This window comes from Gadus morhua, chromosome 3 (genome assembly GCF_902167405.1).
Source record: "Gadus morhua chromosome 3, gadMor3.0, whole genome shotgun sequence".
Lineage (NCBI taxonomy): Eukaryota > Metazoa > Chordata > Actinopteri > Gadiformes > Gadidae > Gadus > Gadus morhua.
In genome coordinates this window covers 9,797,536-9,817,256 of record NC_044050.1, presented here as the reverse complement: position 1 = coordinate 9,817,256, position 19,721 = coordinate 9,797,536, and the positions used below count along the sequence as shown (strand labels likewise).

The window sequence follows — 19,721 nt, the reverse complement described above, 5'->3', positions numbered from 1 at the left end:
AATGCGCGCGCTCAACTTCAAAGAGACAACCTCCAAAGGACAACTGTAGAAGTTGTTGATTATAATAACTACAATACATATGTGTTTGATATAATTGAAAAAATAGACCGTTATAAACTTCACATAAACGTTATATTATTCTTCAATATTGCTTATATTGCTACTCATTATTGTCAGTGTAGTTTTGTGCATTACGAAAATTAGAATGTACGGAAGTTTGGCCAATCAAATGACAACAACTCCTCTACTGTTCATTGGCTAAATTACAAGAGGGCTCTGGCTGCTGTTGCGCCAATTCTCCAAACAGTTTACGCTACCTCAAGGTCTCTACTTCATACAGGCTGTGTGCGAGGTACTCAGCGATATGGTACGAAACGGTTAAGCCAACGCTATAACGTAAAACGTACGTATTGACGTGAAACAAACCCCAGCAACTATTCTACTCAAATTAATTTGTCTTGTACAGACCTATCCAAGATGGTGTTAGAAACGATTTCCAGGATTATCAAGGTGCAGCTTCCAGCCTACCTGAAGAAGCTCCCTCTTCCAGAGACCATCGGCGGATTTGCAAGGTTAACAGGTAGGATATGACAATGTCCCAACATAGTGTCCTCTGTATGGAAACTACTTCCACTGCCGTTTAGGTTGTAAATTCCCATTAAAGTTAGATTTGTTTCTGTGTATGAAAATAATCAGGTTTTTTCATGTCGTTTTCATATGTGTTGTTCTTCTTTTGAAATATCCAACATTGACCAAGTATCGTAATACCTGTAATATTATAGTAATATTGAACATTAGAAGAACACATGTTCCTGATACATGATTCGTATGATTCGTGGTGCAATCGAACTATGTCATCGATATGGAAATTGTCCTCGGGACATAGAAGTCTAGAAATGCATTGTAATTATTCTTACTCCACAGTTTGAGAAAGTGAACTTTTAAGAGTAGATTGCAAGTGAATACTAGTTGCACGTACTTTTTGAATAAAATAATGTTTTGATATTTGCCTTGAGAGATTGACTTTTTATTGTGTTTTGGATCAGTTTATATCAAACTTCGTAATGGGATTTTAGTTAGGGTTTTTCACACCCTTGTTTAATGTTAATGGGTTCTGTCACAGATGAATGAAGAGTGAACAACCTGCAGGAATGTTAAGACTGTAGCTCAGAAGATGAAAGCTATATGTGAATGGGATGATACTTTACCTTAAGCGTTAATGAGATTATAGATTCTTCATTTGGGATCAAAGGTAAATCCTCAATTATGCAGCCCAGAGATATTATGGATATATAGAAAAAACAAAATAAGCATTCCACATTTAGTCGGTATTATTAAGTAGTGTTTGGGTTCTTTCTGCAGTGTTTGCAACAACCTATCCTTTTGTTTTAAACTTGAATATGGTAAGAAAAAAGGTAGTGACCGTTATTATTATTATTATCATTATTAATGATAATGATGATAATAACAATAACAATTATAGCTTTATATCAGCCTTGTTTGTGGGGTTGAGAGGATATATCTGTCGAAATCTTGTTTTGTTTAAACCTTATCCACCATTGTAGTGCTGCATGGGAAACTATGAGGAAATACCAACAGCTGCTTATAAACGGGAAGTTGATATACATTATTTGTGTTGGTGTATAATCATATGGCATAAAGTCTTGCCTGTATATGTATCGACATGAATAAATATTTGCATCGATACATAAACAAATATTAAGGCAGAGAGTGCTCAAATTAAAAACTTTTCTCTGAAACCAATCGGACATTGAAATATCATCAAAAGTTAGATTGGAAATCATGGGTCTTTACGTTTCTAAGATGACTATTTAAAGAATGAGCAAATCAAGTGTGTGTGTGTGTGTGTGTGTGTGTGTGTGTGTGTGTGTGTGTGTGTGTGTGTGTGTGTGTGTGTGTGTGTGTGTGCTTTCTTCTCAGTGTCAGAGTGGCTGCGGCTGCTCCCTCTGCTAGGCATCCTGGCGTTATTAGGCTACCTGACCATCCGACCTTTCCTACCAAAGAAGAAGAAGCAGAGGGACAGCCTGATCAACCTGAAGATCCAGAAGGAGAATCCCAAGGTGGTGAACGAGATCGACATCGAGGACCTGAACAGCGCCAATGTCTGCTACTGTCGCTGCTGGCGCTCCAAAACCGTGAGTCCATGTCCCTTTCAAGCTCTTTCTCAATCAGTCTGTAGCGTTCTTGCTCTCTTGTCTGTACCTGTGTTCTTGTAAAATGTCATCAGTGGCAGACAAAGTACTGTTCCGTTAAATAGTCTGCATCTCGTCGAGTACACACCTATTGCCCGGATGTGTTCTTGCTCCTCACATCGAGGATGCATGGAGAGGTGACTTCTGTGGACATGGGACAGCAGTGTTTCCCCTATATGCATTCAGCATGTAGGGGAAACACTATATATATTTATTTTTTTGCAGTGGCGCTGCTGGATTGTCAGCGCCACTGCAGTCATCACTTCATTTTAGGGAAGTGAAAGTTTCTGTCAAGTTCAAGGCACATTTGCACAATGATCTGGTCTCAGCAGATACCTTAACTCTGTTCTATCCCTCTGTGTTTCATATTTGGAAGCTCAATCTGTACATTTTTCCCCTAAAAATCTCACCAGAAGTAACCATTTAAAGGGTTATTTTTCAAAATGTTCCTTCCGGGTGGGTGGGGGCTTGCCCCCGGATTCCCTAGCGGGTTACCAACTCACAGCACCACTGCTACAAAACAATCTAGGGGAAACACTGGGGACAGCCAAGTATCCCAGAAGGCATTTCGTAACAAAAAGTGTCAACGTTGGCGGAGAAAACCTGCAACTGTTTGTTTGAACTCTGATCCATTTGTTTGCTTTTTTGTCTCATTTCATTCGATTTCTATGTGTAGGCTACAGATCTTTTAACAAACTCAAACACTCTTAAGTATGGGGATACATGCATTCTTATCTTTCAAATGAAACGCAGAGGCCGGGTGTTTTTTATATATCATATTTTGTTTTATTGGGGGAGGATAACCAGAGTGTTGCCAAGCGACCGCAGATGGTGATATCAAGTATGCTGCGGTTCAAACTGCAGAATGACGGGACTGCAAGTCCCAACTCGGCGTACTTTGTATAGAGAAAAAGTCTGTGATTTATTTGACAGTGGATGTTTGAGGAAGTTAATCACTACTGATTTGGATTAGGTTAGCCAAACTTTTGAGGTAGAAGACCTCGCTTTAACAGGACACTCGAACTCTTAAAGCATTGGTTCTCAAAGTGCGGCCCGCGGGCCAATGGCGGCCCGCAGAAACATTCCTGGCGGCCCGCAATGACATACAGATGAAAGTAAAAAGAAAAATGATTTTAATATATATATATATTTTTTAATTATTATATTATCAATATGAATTTAAACAAAAGTAAATAAATATAGAAGAGAAAAGTCGACTCTCTCTAGCTTTCAATTAAATCCTGTTACATTTGTTAGTCTTAATCCGACTTTAAATTACTTTGAAAGGATGAACCTCAGTTTCGTGATTTAGACCTCACTTGACCTCACTCCCGGAGGTCCGGCCACAATGTTTTTCTTCACCACTGGGATGTTTACGGCGTTTCCCGCCTGAATCTTTTTGGCGGCCCTCAGTCAAATTTTGGGTTCCTCAATTGGCCCTCATCTGTCCAAACTTTGAGAACCCCTGCCTTAAGGTCTTAGGTTTCAGGCCCTGGCTCGGGGGCGTCTCCCCCCAGAAGTTCTGCTATAACGTAGGACTGCTTGATCCGAGATAAGACATGGAATAATATGTGAACTCAATTTGGCTTGTGCACATGTCGTGCTTTACAGTGTATCGTAATAGAGCGTGCTTTGTGTTTCAGTTTCCTGTTTGTGACAAATCCCACATAAAGCACAACGAGCTAACGGGAGACAACGTGGGCCCCCTCATACTGAAGAAGAAGATCCTATAATACACCTGTGCAGCCGCCCCTGGTACTAACCTGTGTCTTCAGTCTTCTAGATCAGAACTTTTTCAATTTGTATCTTTTTGTTTTGTTGTCATCATTTTATTCTTAGTTACGTTATATACATCACTGTTCCACATGTTCATAGAACGACACACCTTCTCTGCTTACTTTGTGCATCTTAATGTAAATGCCTACAGGACGATTCTTGCTGTTCCAAACTATTGGGAACACCCAAAGGGGACAACTTAAATGCAGTTCCAATTGCTTGTTATTGCCAATGATGAATTTAAATGTAGGTTTGTCTTATTTTTAGATATGGACTTCCAATGGGCTTTTGCACTACGTACTGTACATTTCATACTTTCTTTTCTTGTTTGATATATTATATAAACATGAGGATTTATTTAGAATTTTTTAACATCAACGACAGGGTTCATTTGGAGTCTGCTTTAGGTCTTTACATAAATATACTCTTAAGTTATTGCTTGAATCTACTCCATATTTTCATGTCCTTAAAAATATAGATTTGTTTACAACCTATTGTCAAATGAGTTGCCTTCATCACTTGGTTAAGTTTGTCAAACTATTTTGTTTTTACTATCATGACTAATGACTGGAAGAAACCGTTATTCCAAATTAGTGATTTGTGTTTCCATGCATCTTACTTTTGTCTTGCAGTCGTTCAGTTAAAATTTCGCTGTAAGTATTGTCATCGTCAAATCAACACATGTAGATAACTGGTATTGTAGCACTTTTATTTTCTTATCGACAAAATAAAGATCTGGCCATTTCTAAATGAACTTTTGTGAAAGTAAACCATCATTGTGTTGTTTCTTGGACCATATACCTTGTGAAACAAACATTTGACATGTCAAGTTTTGGTACAGTTTGGACATGTTTATTTTTTGTTTCGATATAAAGCTCAACATATTTCCTGAACTTTTTTCATAAATAACAGATAGACATAACAGATTAGTTGTACGAGAACATGTAAATTATGAATATAAAAAGACTGCATGATTTTCAAAGAATCCAGATAAACTAAAACAAAAGCTTTTTTAGATATAATGAAATGAACATCTTTTATATCATGAACAAATTGTTTGGGTATTACTGAAAACAAATGTCTTATTCATTTATTTCTTTAAAAAATGATTGATTTTTTTTCCCCGCTAATTCAGAATCGCAATCTCATACTTGTAATTAAAATAAACAAAAAAACCCGTAGCTGGGAAATACCAAGTGTAAAATCTGATAAAACACTGTAGAAAAAAAACCTAGTACATTGTCTTAAATACAAAACAGTGAAAAGAATAAGTACGCCATTCAAATGTCAGCTTATTGTATTTGCTTGTAACTATAGCTCTTTCTGCGAAGAGAATATCAGTAGTTAAAAATATATTCATAAATTATTGCATTTCAGTTGCATAACAGTGGATTCGTAATGGCCTTGTAACCGTTTAATAAAAAATAAAATTGAGTTTTGTTTTTAACCACATAGCCTCCAACTAACTACAACATAGGTAAACACACTTTCTTTCCTTTTGGTTACATCCATTATGAATAAGAAATGGTTGCAGCACTCTCATGACGTAGTGTACTCAGAGCGTACTTTCATAACTGACGGGAGTTTCTTCGTCTCCATCTGTAGCCGCGGCAACACCTGCAACAATAAATATTATCAGAAGGAGCAAACAAAAACATTAAAGAAGCATTTCACCGGTGGAGGCATGAATATTTAAATTGGGTCCTATATGTAGTCGAATAATAAAATAAAATTCTAATTTGGTGCCGTCTTGACCGAGAAAAGGCAGAAAGTGACTTTTTGGCGCTTGTGGATTGAAGACAACAACTCCCACCATGCACCACCATGCACAGCTTCGCTGGCCACTCCCGCTGATCTAGATCTCCGCCTATCGGACACCTCGCTGTTCCATCTACCAAGCTGATACTGCAAGACTGCTTGAAAATCATTTCACACAACATTTCTAGTGAGGGGTATGAGTTTGTGAATTGAGTGAATTACCGTATTTTCGCACTATAAGGCGCACTTCGTAAAGACTATAAGGCGCACTCCGTAAAGACGGAGTCATTTTGAAACCGCGTCGAGCTGTAGAAACGTTGTAGTAAATATTCAAGGCGCTGGTTCTCCACAGAAAAAAGTGGAGCGCATCAAGCCTGCGCACTGTATACAAACATTCAGTCACGAGGAGATTCAACCTTTTAAATTGAGCAGAAATACTTTTAAATGTACAGTTAGTAATAAATAATAATTATCAAGGGGCTTTATTTAAAGCTACAAAAAGAATACAAATAAAATAATAAATAAAAAATTCAACGCAACTCGGACATCCCCCAGCTGGTGGGGAGCCACTGCCATCAAGCGTTTCAGACGTCCAGACGAATCCTAACACGAAACCGCATAGGTCCGGATAGATTTGAAACCACCTCCGAGGGTGGTTTCAGAAATGTGCGGTTTCGGGCACGTTGAGCCGGCCCGGTACCATGCAGGGCAAAAGAGCTGCAGAACTTCCTCCCATGGCTTTGATTGAGGTTATGAAAGGTTAATTCCTGGGAGCGAGGCCAGACTGATCCTCAGCAAGAAACTGAACTTTGAACCACTCTTGAATTACAATTAGGGCATTCAGCAGACGCTTTTATCCAAAGCGACTTACATCGGTTAATACACACACCGACGGCAGAGTCAACCATGCAAGGCGACAGCCAGCTCGTCAGGAGCAGTTAGGGCTAAATGTCTTGCTCAGGGACACATCAATCCCCAGCTCGGAGGAGCTGGGGATCGATCTAGTAACCTTTCGGTTACAAGACAACTGCTCTTGAGACCTGCTCTTGAGACCATCCTAATCTCACGAGGCTAGTGCGAAGGGATAACTGTTTCAATAAAAACTGTAGGACAACTCTTCGAACCATCCATCCTCTCACAACAGGCTCATACACACCGTTTCAACAACAACTGTAGGACAACTCTTCTAACCATACATTACTCTCACAACAGGCTCATACACACCGTTTCAACAACAACTGTAGGACAACTCTTCTAACCATACATTACTCTCACAACAGGCTCATACACACCGTTTCAACAACAACTGTAGGACAACTCTTCGAACCATCCATCCTCTCACAACAGGCTCATACACACCGTTTCAACAACAACCGTAGGACAACTCTTCTAACCATACATTACTCTCACAACAGGCTCATACACACCGTTTCAACAACAACTGTAGGACAACTCTTCTAACCATACATTACTCTCACAACAGGCTCATACACACCGTTTCAACAACAACTGTAGGACAACTCTTCGAACCATCCATCCTCTCACAACAGGCTCATACACACCGTTTCAACAACAACTGTAGGACAACTCTTCTAACCATACATTACTCTCACAACAGGCTCATACACACCGTTTCAACAACAACTGTAGGACAACTCTTCTAACCATACATTACTCTCACAACAGGCTCATACACACCGTTTCAACAACAACTGTAGGACAACTCTTCTAACCATACATTACTCTCACAACAGGCTCATACACACTGTATGCCAAACAAAAGGCTGGTGAAGCAGCGAAGGTACTACATAGCAGAACTCACTACTTACTAAAGGAACCCGAGGACCCTCGGTGTGGGGGTAATCAGGTAATCAGAGGAGGGCTCTACTCAGGTTATGGAGGACAATGGATCCCTGTACCTACCCAGAAGGAAGGAGGAGAGGTTGTGTTTGACGGGCTCACCCCAGCTCGGGCTACTCGGTTTCTGCAGCAGGCGGGGGCCGGCCAGGCCGATGGCAAGGGCCCCCACGGGGGCGGTGAGGAGGATGGCCAGCACGGCCACCGTCAGCACGTCCATACCGTAGCGCTCCAGCACGGGGTCCCCTTTGATCCTGGCCATGTCTAGCGCTGTGGAGCCGATGGCCGCCTGCAGGAGGGGGGGGGAGGGGGGGCAACAGTAGGTTACTGGAGGTAGTTGCTATGGTTACCTTTACTGAGGACTGACTGAGTTAGTCGCGGTTATATCTGTGCTGGTGGACTACGTGCCTTTCTCTTTTATAAAGCGATGTACGATTTTTTGCAACTCCTGGCTAATTTATGAGCTATCAGGGCCTCTCTTCCCAGATAGGTTCCGCACATCTTTCTCGCCTGACATCCACATAAGGACGCGTAGCAGGGCCACCTCAATGGCAGATTAATGTAGGAAGAAAGGGAGCAGAGATGGACAAGACTTTTTCATCCGCTCTCCTCCACCATTTTTCAAGGTCTTGGGTCTCCCCTCCAGCCCCTCTCAGGAGCCCCTCTCAGGGGCCCCTCTCAGGAGCCCCTCCTGGAGCGGCGCTGCAGTACCTGCACAGTGGCCTTCGGCATCCAGGCCAGGGCGATGAAGAGCTTCTCCTTGGTGTTGAAGTCAGCAAAGAGCACACACACATAGGTGAAGAGGACGCGCACCACCAGGGCGATGAGGAGGGAGGCGATGCCCAGGCCTACACACACACACACACACACACACACACACACACACACACACACACACACACACACACACACACACACACACACACACACTTGAGCCCCAATGTTCGCAGTCTATCCTTGAGAAAGGGCGACTAACAGTTACCTTCTCAATGTGAAATCAATAACTTCAGATGATTAAAATAGTGACCGCTACTATACTTAATACCTGATTAAAAAGATATTGAAAAAGTTGAATTTTATCCATTATTTCTGTTTTATACTGAATAAGATAATCTAATACAAAATGTTATTATAATGTTAATTTTAGAACAGGGATTTTTTATTACCTCCCGAGAGACCGTCAGACCGTAACACAACACTAGATACTATCTGCATTGTGTACGCTATGCAAACTTGTGTGTGTCAGCCTGGGAGGGATTTGAATGAGAGACAATGGACCTTGTTCACCTTTAGCAGCCATCTTACTTGTTTGGCCCTAACCAATAATAGCAACAGGCCAAAGCAGTCAATGCGGCGTCTATGCATGTTTGTATGTCTATGATTCCGCCACCCAGCTAGCGTTCAGAACCAAGATGGCTGCCCAATGCTGGCTCAATGCTGGAGATGGGCGGGGCCTCACCTACTGTGTGGGCCTCCAGCTGGGAGATCCTGATCTCTGCTCCGATCAGACCGAACAGCAGGGGCTGGAACACATCCCAGGCTGTCCCCACCACCTCCTCCACGTGAATCTAGAAACACACACACAAACATAAACACACATAAACACAAGTGGGGACCCACAGAGCAGGGCCGGGACCCCACTGAGAGCCGCATGGGGGAGGTGTTTCCTCTGGTTGAGGAAACAAACCAGGACCACAGTGAGTCCATCAGCTGCCTGCTGGATAGGAAGGACCATCTAGGAGGTTGTCAACATAAATATATCAGTGTAAAGATATTATGCTGTAAAGGGGAAACTGAAAACAAGAAGGCTGTACAGACTGTTTAATGAAGATTGTTGTTAATGTATTCTAATACCATTTCAGTTGGCCCCATTACAAAATGTATAAATATTAGGGCTGTTCAATTTAGCGTGATAATAATTTGTTAACGCATTCTTATTTTAATTTGATTCATAAAAATAAACGCACATTCTCTTTCATTAATTTTCTGCCCACAGAATGTCAATATTATTTTCAGTATTATTTTTTTTTTTAGTTGCACTTACTTTAAATTGAATCAAACTTGCAATAAGTGCCCGATAAAAACTGCAGTAAGTGACAGCCTGTTTACAATTCCCAAATATGTGGCGCCACTTATTTGAATTTAACTACACTTGTAGAAGTAACCGTTGGTTTACAATTGTACAATTCCCAAATCAGTGGTGATTCTTAAGTTTCATATTAAACCCAGACTGAGTAAAACTCCCTCAAGATCACACTGTCTTGTTTTTGCTTATTAAGTACAGTATATTTGGTATGAAGGATATTGTGTCATTCCATTTGATAATCTCATTTAATTTCAATTGGAATGGATTTCAAATAGAACAGTGAGGGTGAAAATATGTTTTAATAAAGCCACATAGATTAAGACGTAAAGAAACGTTAAATGGCTTAAATCAAGTGAAGGGATTTGAACAGAGTTCAAAAAAATAAATGGAGTAAACAATGTAAACATGCACACCATTTAAAAAAAAATGGAATGGTTAAAATCAAATAAAGTGAAAGCTGAATGAAAAGCGCAAAGCATTGCTAAAAATACAGAAATGTTAAAGGAATTTAACTGAAGAATCTGAAAGGTCAAATGTATCACCCTGCACTGCTGAAATTGCACTGGTGAAGTCGCTCCGCCGTCCTCCCATTTTAAAAAATTGTATTTTAAAAGTAGAATATCTTAAAAAGCATAAAATAGAATACTGAAAAGAACCGCGCAATTCCAAGCTTATATGAACATTTTAAAATTGGAATGGAGTCACTCAGAGAACATTTTTGGAAGGAGATAGGTCGCAGTTTTGTGGTGTTTTTTTTGTGTTTTGTGGTGAATAATAAAGAACAAAAACAAAAAAACTTAAGAAGAACAATAGTTGAGTGCTGCATGCTGCACTCACCTATTTAAAAAAATGTGAGTAGTCATGATTTAACCCACCAATACAATGCGATCAATCGCGATTAAATTGTTAACGTTTGACAGCCCTAATAAATCTATATTATCTAGTACTGTACCTTGTCCTTGCCCCAGCCCAACCCAGCCAGGAAAGCCAGCACCAGAGTACACAGTCCTCCAGAACCGGGGAAGCCTGCGACTCCACTCCCAAACACGGAGAACACAGAAAGACCCAGCACCAGGAAGGAACGCTTCATCACCAGGTGTTTCTGGGGGGAAGCAAAGTGTTGAAGCACACAAAAATATATTTTTGAAGGAAATATTTCAAACAATTAACAAATATTAGGCAGACAATTTCTTTGAAATGTCAGTTTGAATATATATACGTTTCAAATATATCAGTTTAAATGAAACACAGATTGAACTTCGTACTCCAACATCTTCACGTCAAAGAAATGTAATACTTTATAAATGTAATGTTCCCAAAACACAGAAGTGAAAATATTTATCCTTTTAAGACGGGTATCGATATCAGAAAAGGCCAGCCCATGTTATGCATCAGTTCTGTAAAAGCTAGAATTTAGAGTAGAATTACAAGAAATTCAAGCTAACAGGATCTAACCAATAGCCCTTGGTCTGAGACCATCACACACACACACACACACACACACACACACACACACACACACACACACACACACACACACACACACACACACACACACACACACACACGCTCTAATGTGTACTACGTAGTAGTACTATGGACTGTCTTACCTGGTCAACGCTGGGGAAATACTGGATGAGGAATCCCAGCAGGATGCCAGCCAACATGCCCCCACCCACCTCCAGCACCCCCCTCAACAGGTTGTACCACGTGGAGCCTACAGGGGGTACACAACATTAGCCCATAGAAGGCAGGGCACATCACTCGACTCATATTGCTGCATACGCAACTACAAATATAATCGATAATTAGATATTGCTCCTAACGTGAGCACACATGCAAAACCCAATGAGAGTTGTTTCATTGCAAAACTTTATTTATTTTTATCGGTATTTGACTTGGACTTGAGGGAAGTGACGTTGCCAACTAAAAGCTGATCCATTCGTTAAGACGTAAGCCCATCTTTGTGTGACCCAACATTTCCTGGTGTGTCCTAACGAACACCTTAGTTAGGTGGTTGTTAACTAGAGGTCTTCTCAGGGCCCTGAGAGCATCTGTGGGACCCAAGACCCCTTCTGAGCAGGTCTACGGTACAAGTATAGGTACAATGAATTGGCATCATGGCACCATGTTCCCATGCCCTTTATCTGCAGTGACTCTCCCCGGTATGGAGTAGCGAGGGGGAGACGTAGTGGGAGGCTTTTTAAGGGCGAGCAGCATGGGGGGTACCCCCTAGTCAGTTACTCAGACCGGTGCACATGTTCTCACGGCTCTCGGTACACCGGAGGGATGAAGTTCCCCTGGAAGAACCAGCTGGAGGTGTTCTCCAGTTCGGAGAAGAGGGAATGATAATAACAGGAATGGATTTAAATTTCATTGGGGTTTTGTTTAGCAGGAAGTTCAAGTTTAGCAGGAAGATAACACGACCTGATCTCCATCGTTTTTCCAAAGAAGAGGCCGCCCCCAACACCATCCCACCTGCCCTCCCTTACTCACCCGTGGCGAAGGCCATTCCCAGGCAGGTGGTGAAGCCGGTGATGGCCAGGATGTCGTCGAAGCTCCCCGCCGCCATGAGCAGCGTGGGGATGCCCTGCTCCAGGCCGTAGCCGTCCTTCTGGAGTCCCAGCATGGAGGGCACCACCACCGCCGGGGACACCGCCCCCAGGACGAAGCTGAGAGAGAGAGAGAGAGAGAGAGAGAGAGAGAGCAAGAGAGAGAGAGAGAGAGAGAGAGAGAGAGAGAGAGAGAGAGAGAGAGAGAGAGAGAGAGAGAGAGAGAGAGAGAGAGAGAGAACACATCAGTCCTCCACTGAAGAGCACTTAACCATGGACAGAATAGAAGTAAGTCTTGCCAAATATCCAGGCCTTAATTTCTCTGCCTAATTTTGCTTGTTTTTATATAAAATACATTTTTATTGAAAGTGTCCTCGGGATAATGAAATGTGGATGAAAATTACACAATTAATTGTAATTAAATTATTTATTTTTTCAAGCTCTGTCTTTATGAAGTGTCCTTTGGTTTCAAAAAGGGACTCAGTTAGAATTAATGATCTTATAACTATTAGAAAGGTGCTGAAGGTTGAAAGCTAGTGGTGCGTGAAATGCTCCGTGAGAACATTTTGCTCCGTGAGAACGGTTTCTGTTTAGTTGACTGCGCCTGCCTCTGGATTGGCCAATTTAGATTTTGGACATCTCCTGGCTAATTTTCGAGCAGTCTGTGCATCTCTTCCCTGATTGTTTCAGAGAGAATACAATAAATACTTGCTGTCAATCACACAACAATCAACTCCTCGATGATAGAGAAAATAGATGAAGGGACCAGATAGGGAGAGGACTTTTTCTGGGTTTGTTGAGTCAAAAAAACTCGCTCTTTTCCCCCTCTCTCTCTTTACAACTCTTCAATCTTGATAAAAGCAGCCTCAATCAGGGTTTCCTACAGCACTTTTCAGCTCAGGCTCAGGCATTTTTTTTTATATACTCTGTGTATAGATCAAGACAGACTTGCGGTTTGACAGCCCCCATGAAGATATGCATGAATGGTCCACCTGCAAGAGAGTGCAATTACCAAAGCGCCCTTTAATTGTTCTTTTTAAAACCACGGAGGATAGCCTGTAGCGATGCTAGATGTCAGCTCTGCCATAAGCAGTTACTGTGATCCCCTTTAATAACACTAACTATTATTAAATAATGGTTGAATATAGTACAGAGTCTGTAGTCTATCAAACAAACAAGTTCAGTTCAGTTTGACTGGGTTTGGGAGGCTAATGTAGAGGGGTGGACAGAAGGCTAGTGAGCAGCGGTGCTGTACCCAAGGATGAAGCCCCACACCCAGGGCAGCCCCATGAGGAAGTGGGAGACCACCGCCACGGTGCACGCCTCCAGGATACACGGCCCACAGGCCAGCCGCAAACACACCGACTTCAGCTTCTGCAGCGCCTGTACACGCACGCATACATGGGCATCAACACACACATACACACGCAAACACACGTGCCCGTACACACACACACACACACAAACACACGCGCAAACACATTCACACAAAATACAAAACAACTATTAACAAGAGGACAACAAAATAACATTTACCGCTTTAATTCTGCTTGGAACAGCAGCTAGGGGGCATGATGGCGTAGCAGCGACCGGTGAAGCTCAACCATCTCTTATCTTGTTGAATTCAGCTCTTATTCACATTTGCAAATCCGTTACTTCCTGCGCGTTTCCCTCTCGCTTGAAATTCCCGTCTGGGATTTATAAAATACCAACGTCTCCCATTTTAATACCCGATGTCAGCATTTAAACCTGTAGGCATCCGAGAGCAAGACACCTCTTTAAAGACACGCCTCTGTGTTCGCTGCAAGACGCTGTGGTAAAAGTGTCTTCAGAGTGAACTCTGTCACATGTCAGGAGCAGGCCATGAATCACTGAGTATGACGCAGCTCCTGTGTGGCCCACGTACCGAAGGGTCCAAGCCCAGCCCAGCTCTGGCTAGGATAACGGCAAGGGCGATGTTCCTGAGAGACGCCGACCACTTGAAGTCGATGTAGACGGCATCGGTTACCACGGGGATGTTCCTCAATGTGAAGCCCATCAGCAACATGCCTGTTCAGGGAAAAACAATTAGACATCATCGTGATTGGGATAATTTGACGATGCAGTTTCGTGTAGCACTGGCTATAACAGAAGATAATAACCTTTTTTTTCCTCGTAATTAATGTTTAACTCAAGTAAGAAAATAACACTTTGTGGGACCCACACGGAACTGTTCTGAACTGAATTCGTGAATTTGGCGTTTACGTACCTTTTAACCCCAACTTTGTGTATTGTATATTTACACAGCAGTTTTAAACAAAGGTCAAAATTTAAGGCACCACAGCTGCAGAATATTAATGCCCCGTTTACACCATCCCGCTAATGGCCGATGGACCACCGATGTGGAAGTCGGGGTGATTCGGGTGACATCGGGCTAAAAATGTATGATCGGGTCAATTTATCGGGGTAGCATTTACACATACCCGATGTTATAACGATAACATAACAATGTATGCCAGGGAAGACACCCGAAGTGCGTTTGGCGTCATTTGACGTCATTTCGAATGACGCCAAACACGTCAAATGACGCGTTTGGCGTCATTTGGCGTCATTTCGGGAGAAGGCAAAGGGGAGACTGGTTTAGACTGATATTTATTTATATATTTATTTATATTACAATAGCGATTTTATAATAATAGAACGCCGGTTCTAAATGGGCGAAGTACCCTGTAATTATAAAAGTAGGACATCCATCCATCACCCCCTATTTATACCCAAGTGGCAGATTGAGGGTCTTCCTTAACACAATCTGGTCACTCACAATCGTTATTTGTCTAGGGTTCTCGAGGGTCTTTCGAGTGTTGAGGTTGCCGATATAAAGACGATAAAACACGATAAAGCGCGGAAGATTAACGAATATAGCCGATGTGCCCAGGAAAATTCCCGAACGATTTGCGATGTCTTACGTTATACTCCCGTTCTATTCCCGATTATAGCCGATTATTCTACTTCATTTAAGAATGCTAGATTCTGATTGGCTGGGAGGGGTGCATTAATCCGGCATATTGCCCGCTGATTTGTCGGTTCTACTTGCTGCTGACTGAGCACAGTAGATCAATACGCCGCTTGTATCGTTTTCTATCACATACATTTCAAACATGAGGTCCGTTGTAAAAATAAACCAAGGAGTGCATGTTTGATCGATCGTCATTAAAGCTGACTTGATACGAATGTAACAACTACGTTGTTAAACTAGTGATCAGTTGCAACCTTGTGTGGTCACTGTTTGCTATAGAAACGCGTTACCTACAGTTGAGCTAACGTTATTCACCGTAGTTCTAAAGGGAACTACTTTTCGAGGGAGATGAACTTAAACAGAGCATACATTTAATAAGCATGCAATACGAATAAGAAAAAGGCTAATTATTAAAGTATATGAATTGTTTTATTATGTTGGCCGGCGCAAAGTAGAATAAACGGAATAATCACCTCAAGGCAGGGCAATAAACAGTTTGATATGCCCGGCTCGCGGAAGGTTACCGCCCTCGACTTCGTCTCGGGCGGTAAGCCGTCCACGAGCCGGGCATATCAAACTGTTTATTGCCCGGCCTCTCTGTGATTATTCCTTACATATATGTACCTATTATTGAACAAAAAATAAATAAACCAACTTGTAGGGGACTTGATCCTTTTACCAACCAATGCCACCGTTAGACACATATGTGCTTAGTGGTGATTATTATTGTAAACACATAAAGCTCATTTTCAGTTCAAAACAGTTCCGTCTTGGTCCCACCCACTAACTAATTCCTCCAGTAGTAATAGTAGACATGAAAAATATGTTTCTGAAATAAATACATATTTATTTGTGGGGGGATCCCGGGAGCACCAAGCCATAACCGGCCGGCGGACCGGAGGTTGAGAACCACTGGTGCGGAACTCCCTCAGCCCAGCGCCCTGAGTCTTACCCAGCAGAGGTGGGAAGGGGGGCAGCCCGGGCAGGCGGATGAGGCCCACCAGCTTGCCGGCGGTGACGGCGCATATGAAGAGCACGGTGATGCCGAAGAGGTTCCCCCCCGGAAGGCACTCCTTCTCCGTGATGGCCCACACCACGCCGAAGAGCACCGCAGCCAGAATCACTGGGGTCGCACGCGCACGCACACGCACACGCACACACACAGTATGAGGATGGAGAACACCACGTACGACCAAGCAAACTTCCATTCAACTCCCATTGGTTACTTCCATCAAGGAAATGCAAAGAAAACAGGAAGTTGATTTTGTTTGATTTTAAAAAGTCAAATATAAACGGTTTACTTCGATTGTTGATTACTTTGTTCACGAGATGAGACTTGATTACGATGAAAAACTTGAGGAAACACAGCCCAATTCTATATTAACACACAGCTGTCACTATACCAAGTTATAGAGAAAACCATGCAGCAATTGTGAAAGGGTTTCCGAAAGGTGTAATAAGCACATGTAACAGACATTCTGTCAAATTGTGTTTTTTTACTTTCATCCAAAACCATCGTTGTAAAAAGCATGGAGCGCTAAACGACCCCATTGAACCATGGTACCATGGGTTCTGCTGGTACCTTTAGTGATCAGCGAGGCCAGCAGGCCCCTGGGGGGGCAGGGGCAGACCTTGCGGAGCAGCGGGCAGCACACCACGGGGGGGTCCGTGTTGGTGCCGGCGTCGACCACGGCGTTGCGGGGCAGGAAGTAGGTGGTCTCCTCGGTGACGTTGGGGGTGGAGCTACGGCGCACCACCACCTGGATCTGGTTGACGTTGAGGTGCTGGAGGAGAGGGACGCAGGAGAGGGAGGACAAGGTGTTCTAGTGTGAGGTTTAGTACGGGCAGTAGGGGTTGTAAGGGTATACACACACACACACACACACACACACACACACACACACACACACACACACACACACGTTTAGTATTCATACTTTGTTGTGCTGTGGTACAGAGCTGCAGAGGGGGAAACTGGGATTTGAGTTCGGACAGAGGACGTCCCCAGAGAAAAATGTTACGCTGAATCCAAATACTGGAAAATGTTTTTTACAATAATTACGACATTTAATAGATGCATCTTGTTCAAGGATGCAGGATACAGGTAGGCTGCAGACATTGGGGATCAAACCCAGTACCTTTCAACCCATATCCATCTAGACTAGATACCAACGTAACTATATAGCTATACAGAAAAACTGTGATTTTAAAATGCTGAGCACACAAAATGTTTGCTGAACATTTTTATCTTTTTCAACCCACTTCAATGTTTGGATCAAAAACATGACATCCCTAACACTTACTTTACTGTCCTATAACATCTTCTAAATTAAACACAACGATAACGATGATATTAACAGTAGACTAGTAGCTATAGACAGCCACACCCAGAAGTTCTTTATCTTAGACTATTGGCTCACAGACATCAGGGCAAGCTTTACTATTTCTCCAAATATGACAAATCAAATAATGATATAGACTTGCACAATGGACTGGGAAGTGGCAGTAAAGCAAGATAGAGCACTGATACACTGTTTTGGGGAAATAGGATTTGTCTCAAAGTTCAAGCAGAACTTAGACATTAGAAAAAACATAATACTTCTGATAGAAGAAATAATAATTTCCTATTCATATTTCAACCGGACTATTCAATCATGCTTAAGGTCATTAAATATCGAAGACTGGCCGTCTGATTAGTTATTACTGCTGTTATAACATGTTCATACATCTTTATTCCTTTGCTTCAACTTCACACAGTTAATCACTAATACAAACTAAGAATGAGAGGGCATTCTCTTCTCTTCTTAATATCAACTTAAGTGATTCAGTTCTATAAAGTAAAAATAAACTAGGTAAGTGATGAGTGTATTTCAATAAAGGCTACCTCCACATTGTTAGTTGACGGCAGGACGATTCTGTCCGGGATTGGGTTGGGCAGTGGGCTGGCAGCCGGGCTTGGAACAGAGCTGTGGACCGGACTGTGCTCAGGCGTGGCCGTCTTATTCTGGTCTTCCTCCATGGCAGGTAGCTGTAGTATCTCAAGAATCCTTCACCTTTTTAACACAGAAAGCCAGGAGGCGAGTGATTGGCCATCGATGGGCGGTACCTCTCCGGCTATGCACCTGTATAAGAAAATGTCTCACGGTCCAACGTGTTCGTCACCTGTTTAATCAGGAGGAAAGGAACAAGACGTATTGACTTAATGACGCTGGAGATACTATTAACTGCAACTGAAGGAAATTACATCTTACTAGTGTCCAAGCCTTGCGTGCAGATCATGTTGCATCCTCGATATGCTCATGGTATTCATGACCAATACAATGAGCTCTCATCTTGAAAAAATCATAAAATCCCTCACATTTCTCAACAGCCGAGAATGTTAAGCCCTTTAGAGTCATCAATGCTTGCCTCGCTTTCCAGAGCTCTTAACCTCCCATTACCAGTTCAGACCAAGTTAAGGCTGAGAACAAAAATTGTTTAAGCGATCGCCAAATGCTAATAACGGTCGTCGCAACAGACTTTAAACTAATCCAATTGTGAAGAGGAGCGCACACTAATCAACGCTTATAGCGTGACATGACCATATGGCCCAAATCGAGTCTAATCTACATTCGTCCCGGTTCCCAGGCGTTCTTCTCGCAGGGGACGCAACTAACGGGATGCTCCAAATAAGGGTTATTAGCGGGAGAGGGTGGGACTTCCGGTAGAGGGATATCCGTTTCCATAAAATGTTTCGGATATTGCATTTTCCCATTCTAAAAGAAAATCCACATTCAAACTCCTTGTAATTGTTATTCTTGCTTGGTGTAATCATTCTCGCTCCAGATACTTTGAATTGGCGTACGCAGCTCATGTGAAACAAGAGACACGAAGATGCGTTACGGTAGACCGGGATAACACTACCATTCAAGATCCTCTCCCCTCAAGTTCAAGCAACGCTAGCCTATCTGTCAAGCTAAGGGTGCAGTCATCGTAATCAAAAAGCAACACGTAACCCACGTTGGCATTGTTTGAATGATGATAAGGCTCGGTGAGGCGAAATGCCACATGCGAGGTTAATAGTAGCCACCGTTTACATTTCTAGCCATTTACAACCATCTGATTAGCTCATATCTTCCGCCCCGTGGTGTGGCAACCGGCTTAGCTGTAGTTACAGCAGCTGAGAGCTCAAGTCCAACGCACAACGGTGACACACAAGGTGACACCGCGACATACACGGTTGAATTCAAAGTAAATATGTGAAAAGGCTAAGGTAAATTTACCTCATTGTGCGAGATTTTCCACCATCACACCATTGCGACATAGGTTGAGGCTTCATGAGAAACAAGTTGGTCCTACGAATCGACATGCGACTGCGAGCAGAAATGAGCGGGATTAGTGGTGGGTGTGGGTGGGTGCATGGATGTGTGGGTGCATGGATGTTTGTCTGTAATTCTCTAGTTCTACTCATCTTCCAAGACCATTAGTAGAAACTAAAGTGTAGG

General features: G+C 42.5%; 2 protein-coding genes across 13 annotated transcripts; one reads left to right on the top strand and one right to left on the bottom strand.

The window, feature by feature from the left end:
* Positions 1-275: 275 nt before the first annotated feature.
* On the top strand, positions 276-4,743 carry cisd2 (CDGSH iron sulfur domain 2). 2 transcript variants are annotated; one of them, XM_030350873.1, is made up of 4 exons: positions 276-367; positions 467-580; positions 1,942-2,156; positions 3,857-4,743. In XM_030350873.1, the coding sequence occupies exons 2-4, from the start codon at positions 478-480 to the stop codon at positions 3,944-3,946; spliced, it is 408 nt and encodes a 135-aa protein (XP_030206733.1). In that variant the 5' UTR covers positions 276-367; positions 467-477; the 3' UTR covers positions 3,947-4,743. The 2 variants fall into 2 exon arrangements, with proteins under 2 accessions (XP_030206733.1, XP_030206732.1); XM_030350872.1 differs by having other exon boundaries at positions 334-580.
* si:dkey-162b23.4 (sodium/hydrogen exchanger 9B2) lies at positions 4,678-19,645 on the bottom strand. 11 transcript variants are annotated; one of them, XM_030350859.1, is made up of 13 exons: positions 19,500-19,645; positions 18,122-18,290; positions 16,820-17,060; positions 16,190-16,360; positions 14,149-14,291; positions 13,498-13,625; positions 12,187-12,362; positions 11,301-11,407; positions 10,643-10,792; positions 9,064-9,172; positions 8,316-8,452; positions 7,671-7,893; positions 4,678-5,606 (listed from the first exon to the last, which is right to left on the bottom strand). In XM_030350859.1, the coding sequence occupies exons 2-13, from the start codon at positions 18,254-18,256 to the stop codon at positions 5,545-5,547; spliced, it is 1,782 nt and encodes a 593-aa protein (XP_030206719.1). In that variant the 5' UTR covers positions 18,257-18,290; positions 19,500-19,645; the 3' UTR covers positions 4,678-5,544. The 11 variants fall into 11 exon arrangements, with proteins under 11 accessions (XP_030206719.1, XP_030206726.1, XP_030206716.1 ...); XM_030350866.1 differs by having other exon boundaries at positions 16,820-17,021; positions 19,500-19,643; XM_030350856.1 differs by having other exon boundaries at positions 18,122-18,399; positions 19,500-19,642.
* Positions 19,646-19,721: the final 76 nt, after the last annotated feature.

Bases quoted from the DNA above. Each gene is read 5' to 3' on its own strand.
- cisd2 (XM_030350873.1), top strand. From the start codon at position 478: ATGGTGTTAGAAACGATTTCCAGGATTATCAAGGTGCAGCTTCCAGCC. The intron at 581-1,941 runs GTAGGATATGAC...CTTTCTTCTCAG, and splicing joins CGGATTTGCAAGGTTAACAG to TGTCAGAGTGGCTGCGGCTG. The intron at 2,157-3,856 runs GTGAGTCCATGT...TTTGTGTTTCAG, and splicing joins GCTGCTGGCGCTCCAAAACC to TTTCCTGTTTGTGACAAATC.
- si:dkey-162b23.4 (XM_030350859.1), bottom strand. From the start codon at position 18,256: ATGGAGGAAGACCAGAATAAGACGGCCACGCCTGAGCACAGTCCGGTC. The intron at 16,361-16,819 runs GTACCAGCAGAA...GTGCGACCCCAG, and splicing joins GGCCTCGCTGATCACTAAAG to TGATTCTGGCTGCGGTGCTC. The intron at 7,894-8,315 runs GTACTGCAGCGC...CCCCTCCTGCAG, and splicing joins TGCCGAAGGCCACTGTGCAG to GCGGCCATCGGCTCCACAGC.